Source organism: Nicotiana tomentosiformis, chromosome 1, assembly GCF_000390325.3.
Source record: "Nicotiana tomentosiformis chromosome 1, ASM39032v3, whole genome shotgun sequence".
In the NCBI taxonomy this organism is placed as follows: domain Eukaryota; kingdom Viridiplantae; phylum Streptophyta; class Magnoliopsida; order Solanales; family Solanaceae; genus Nicotiana; species Nicotiana tomentosiformis.
The window spans coordinates 134,365,398-134,370,918 of record NC_090812.1 but is presented as its reverse complement, the minus strand read 5'-3'; the positions used below and the strand labels follow the sequence as shown (position 1 = coordinate 134,370,918).

The 5,521-nt window shown below is 43.7% G+C and overlaps 1 protein-coding gene across 1 annotated transcript; it reads right to left on the bottom strand.

Annotated features, from left to right (window-relative positions):
• Positions 1-2,320: 2,320 nt before the first annotated feature.
• LOC138910118 (uncharacterized) lies at positions 2,321-2,770 on the bottom strand. The gene has a single exon (XM_070201344.1). The coding sequence runs from the start codon at positions 2,768-2,770 to the stop codon at positions 2,321-2,323; it is 450 nt and encodes a 149-aa protein (XP_070057445.1).
• Between the last annotated feature and the right edge of the window lie 2,751 nt (positions 2,771-5,521).

The following is a 5,521-nucleotide window of genomic DNA, read 5'->3' as shown; positions in this document are numbered from 1 at the left end:
CCTCTAACAGCTCCAACCATCGCCGTTGTCTCAAATTTAGATCCTTTTGTCTGAACAACTACTGGAGACTCTGATGATCTGTAAATATCTCATAAGACACACCATAGAAGTAGTGCCTCAAAATCTTTAATGCATGAACGATGGCAGCCAACTCCAAATCATGAACAAGGTAGTTCTTCTCATGAGGCTTCAACTGACGCAAAGCATAAGCAATTACTCTACCTCCCTGCATCAAGACACACCCAATACTAATCTGAGAAGCATCACAATACACTGTATAAGAACCAAAAGCTGAGGGTAGAACTAGAACTGAAGCTGTGGTCAAGGTAGTCTTGAGCTTGTGAAAGCTCTCCTCACACTCATCCGACCACCTAAAAGGAACACCCTATTGGGTCAATTTGGTCAAAGGCGATGTAATAGACGAGAAACCCTCCATGAAGCGACTATAATAACCGGCCAAGCCGAGAAAGCTCCCAATCTCTGTAGCTGAGGACAGTCTAGGACAACTCTGAACCACCTCTATATTCTTCGGATCCACCTTAGTCCCCTCACTGGACACCACGTGCCCCAAGAATGCCACCGAACTAAGCCAGAACTCACACTTGGAGAACTTGGCATATAGCTTCTCCTCCTCAGCCGCTGCAACACAATCCTCAAATACTGGGCATGCTCCTTCTGGCTACAAGAGTACACCAGGATATCATCAATGAATACTATGACAAACGAGTCCAGATAAGGCTGAAATACACTGTTCATCAGATACATGAATGTTGCTGGGGCATTGGTCAACCTAAAAGATATCGCAAGGAAATCATAGTGACCATAACGGGTCCTGAATGTTGTCTTTAGAATATCCGAGTCCCGAATCTTCAACTGGTGATACCCAGACCTCAAATAAATCATAGAGAACACCCTCGCTCTTTGAAGCTAGTCAAATAGGTCATCAATATGCGGCAAATGATACTTGTTCTTGATTGTAACTTTGTTCAACTACCTATAGTCGATGCACATCCATATAGTACCATAATTCTTCTTCACAAACAGAACCAGTGCACCCCAAAGTGACACACTATGCCTAATAAAACCCTTATCCAGAAGTTCCTGAAGCTTCTCTTTCAATTCCTTCAACTCAGCTGGTGCCATATGATACGGAGAATAGAAATGGGCTGAGTGCCCGGCACCAAGTCAATACCAAAGTCAATATCCCTATCAGGCGGCATGCCCGGCAGGTCTGTAGGAAACACATCCGGAAAATGTCGCACCACCGAAACAGAATCAATAGTAGGAGTATCGCACCAACATCCCTCACAAATGCCAAATAAGATAGACACCCCTTCCCAACCATCCATTGGGCCTTCAAATATGAAATCACTTTGCTGGGAACATAATCTAGAGAACCTCTCCACTCGATCCTTGGCAACATCGACATCGCCAACGTCACGGTCTTAACGTGATAATCCAGCATAGCATGATATGGAGACAACCAATCCATACCCAAGATCACATCAAAATCAACCATACTAAGCAATAAGAGATCAACTCTAGTCTCAAATCCACCAATAGTCACTACACATGATCGATATACACGGTCCACAACAATAGTATCGCACACTAGCGTAAATACATAAACAGATAAAACTAAGATCTCACAGGGCATATTCGAATAACGTGCAAAATACGATGATACATACGAATAAGTGGAACCAGGGTCAAATATATAAAAGCATCCCTATGGCATACTGAGATAATACGTGTGATCACTGCATCTGAAGCAACAACATCTGTCCTGGCAGGAATAGCATAGAATCGAGCCTGACCACCACCTGATCGGCCTCTCTCTCTAGGGAAACCTCTAGCTGCCTGAGCCCCACCCTGAGCTGGCTGGGCAGGTGGCGAAGTGACTGGTGCGGAAGTCACAGCCTAACTTCTCTGCTGCATTGGACCTCCTGAGCGATGGGGACACTGTCTCCACATATGCCCAAACTCCCTGCACTCGAAGCAACTCCCCGACAATGGTGGTGGTGGGGACTGAATTGGGCCCCGAGTACCACAGTAATTACTAGAAGGACCTGGCATAGATGAACCCTAAGTCGATGGAGCACGGGATAAACTCTGAGCTGGAAGAGCACTGAGAGATGACTGACCCGGATGGGTACTGTAAGAACCATGGCTAGATGATGCGCCACGATGAATTGGACGAGCCATCTGAGCGGGCCTATAAGGATGACCCCTGCTGTGGTAAGGCTTCCCCCTAGAAAGTATCAACCACCTCATCAAATTTAGCACCTTAGACACTCTCCCGAGTCATAACAAAACGGTACTAATAGTAAAGGCCATCAATGAACCTCCTAATCCTCACCCTCTCAATGGGAACCAACCAAACTACATGACGAGCCAACTCTGAGAACCTCATCTCGTACTGGGTCACAGACATGCCATCCTGACGTAGTTGCTCAAACTGTCTGTGCAACTCCTCCCTGTGAGTCTGCGGCACGAACTTCTCCAAGAAGAGAACGGAGAACTCATGCCATGTAAGTGGTGCCGCACCGACTGGAATGCGCCTCTCATATGCCTCCCACCATTTGAAAGTAGCCTCAGTAAACTGAAAAGTAGTGAACGAGACCCCACTGGTCTTCAGAATACCTGCCGTGCGAAGAATCCGCTGGCACCTATCAAAGAAATCTTGGGCATCCTCTAACTCAGCCCCACTAAATGATGGAGGCTGGAGCCTCCCAAACCTCTCTAGTCTCCTATGCTCATCATCAGTCATAACATGACCCACATGGGCCTGAGCAGCTGCAACCGGCTGGGCTGGTGTACCGCCGGTGTCTAAAGTCCATGCATCACATGCTCTGGAGTATGGGCGGTGGGAGTCTGAGTACCTCCCCGGGCTTGAGAAGTGGTTGGCGCGGTCTAAACAGAAACCGCCTGAGCAAGGCTGGTGCACACAGTCAAAATCTGAGCCAAGGTCTCTTAAAGTCCTGGAATCATAATGGGCACAGGTGGTGCCTGAGAGCGGCCCCTACTGTGACCTCAGCCTCTCATGACCCTAGCTGGTGGTACTGGTGGTCGTCCTTCCTGTCCGGTAGTAAATGTCCTCACCATCTGTGAGAGAATAGAATAACATAAGTTTAGTTGCCAGAATAAACAAATTTGCATGACAAGAATACAAGAATGTGAAGTTTCCTAAGGGTTCAGCATCCTATCGAAGATAAGTACCGACGTCTTCATACCAATCCGCAAGACTCTACTAAACCTGTTCATGACTCATGAGACCTATGTAACCTAGGATCGAATAGTAACTTGTCACGACCCAAAACGTAGCATGTTGTGATGGCGCCTAACATGGTACTAGGCAAGCCGACAACACAATAAATTCCAACACTTTTATATAGAAGATGAACTTAAATATGTTTGAATAATTAAAGCTTTCATAAACTGGATAAGAGGTCAAAACTCAACTCAAAAATTCCCAAAACCAAGGTGTCACTAAGTGCATGAGCGTCTACACAACACAAGTCTGAAAATACTGTCTATGAAAAGCTGAAACTAAATACAAAGCTAAAATATATGGAGGGAGAGTCAAGGTATGCGAACGCTAGGCAGGTACCTCAAAATCTCCGAATGATCAAGCTGCTCAGATAATCGGCACCCACCGTGTCCAGAAATACCTGGATCTGCACACGAAGTACAGGGTGTAGTGTGAGTACCACCAACTCAGTAAGTAATAATACTAACTATTGGATTGAAAGTAGTGACGAGTTTCATGGGGGCAGTTCAACTACAAAAATACAGTACATGAAAGTAGGCATGCTCTCAAATTCGACAGTTATAGCCCAAAATAGTTAAATCATGTCAAGTTCAATTGAAACAGGATATAGTACATCTCGGTAACTACATGACAGTCATATATGCTAATCGAAGTACAACAGTAATGAAATCAGGTGCAATCTCTCGAAGTAACAGTCACTCAGTACTCCCATTCACTCCAACCTCACATGTCACTCATTCCTCACAGTCACTCAATCCTCCCAGTCGCTCGGCGCTCGCACTCGCACTCAGTAGGTACCTGCGCTCACTGTGGATGTGCAGACTCCAGAGGAGCATTTCTGGCCCAAGCGCTATAATAAGCCAATCATGGCATAAATTAAAATAACCTGTTGTGGGGTGTAGCCCGCTCCCATAAATATCCTCACAATCATTCCCTCGGCCACACTCAGTCATCAATCTCTCCAGTCTCTCGGGCTCTCAAGTATCATGATTATCAACTCAAACAATGAAGATATAATGTATCAATAAAGGACAAAAGAGACTGAGATATAATATGCAGTAAAAGCTATGACTGGGTACAAAATGATAGTTTACCAAATAACTCAACATATAGCACAACCTCTGTGGGTCCCTACAGTACAAACACATAGCCTAAGTATAATTTCTAACATGACTGGCAGCTCAATTTCTTTAACACATGATGAAAATACGAATAACGACAAGATAAATCAGCTACGTAGTTCCATGGAACTGACCAAGTCCCAATTCTTACGGTGCACACTCACACGCCCGTCACCTAGCATGTGCGTCACCTCAACACCAATCACATAACACATAATTCGGGGTTTCATACCCTCAAAACCAAGTTTAGAAGTGTTACTTACCTCAAACTGTGCAAATCTATACTCCAACACGCCCCTGCCTCGCGAAACGGCCTATGAATGCCTCGAATCTAGCCACAAACAGCTCGATACAATCAATACAAGCTAAAGGAATCAATTCCATAATAAAATACTAAGTTCTTAATCAAAAGTGAAAAAGTAAACTCAAAAGCCGCCCCCGGACCCACGTCTCGAAATCGGGTAAAAGTCACAAATCTGAACACTCATTCAACCACGAGTCCAACCATACCAAAATTACCAAAATTCAACACCAAATTGACACCCAAATCCCCAATTTAACTCTCCAAATCCCCAGCCTCAAACTTCCAAAATTACACCTCAAAACCACACAATCTAGGTGGAAAATTCAATGGGGAAACATAATTATTGACTAAATTTAACCACAAGTGACTTACCTCAAGAAACCCCTCGAAAATCCTATCAAAAATCGCCTAAGTCCGAGCTTGAAATGTCCAAAATGAAGAAAATCTCGAAAACCCTCGAATTTAAGCACTGCCCAGTGCTTTTCGCACCTTCGGCCAAAATTCCGCTTTTGCGACCAAAATGTCCAAAATGAAGAAAATTCACCGATTTAACTAGAAAAAATTTAATTTTTTTAAAAAAAGAGTGACAAAATTTTCACTTTAAAAAGACGTAATTTGTTTAAAAATTGCAAAAAGATTATCTACAAAAATAAAATTAAAAAATCAAAAAGAGCGACACCGTAACTATCGATAACTATAATCGACTATTGATTGTGAAGTATTTCAATACTAATTTTAGGACTAGGTTATTTATTTAAAAAGAAAAAAACAAAAGTGGAATAAAGTGATAAAAATATTAACGGTAACGACCCTGTTGCACCCTAT

Excerpts from the sequence above, each read along its gene's own strand:
- LOC138910118 (XM_070201344.1), bottom strand. The coding sequence starts at position 2,770 with ATGACTGATGATGAGCATAGGAGACTAGAGAGGTTTGGGAGGCTCCAG.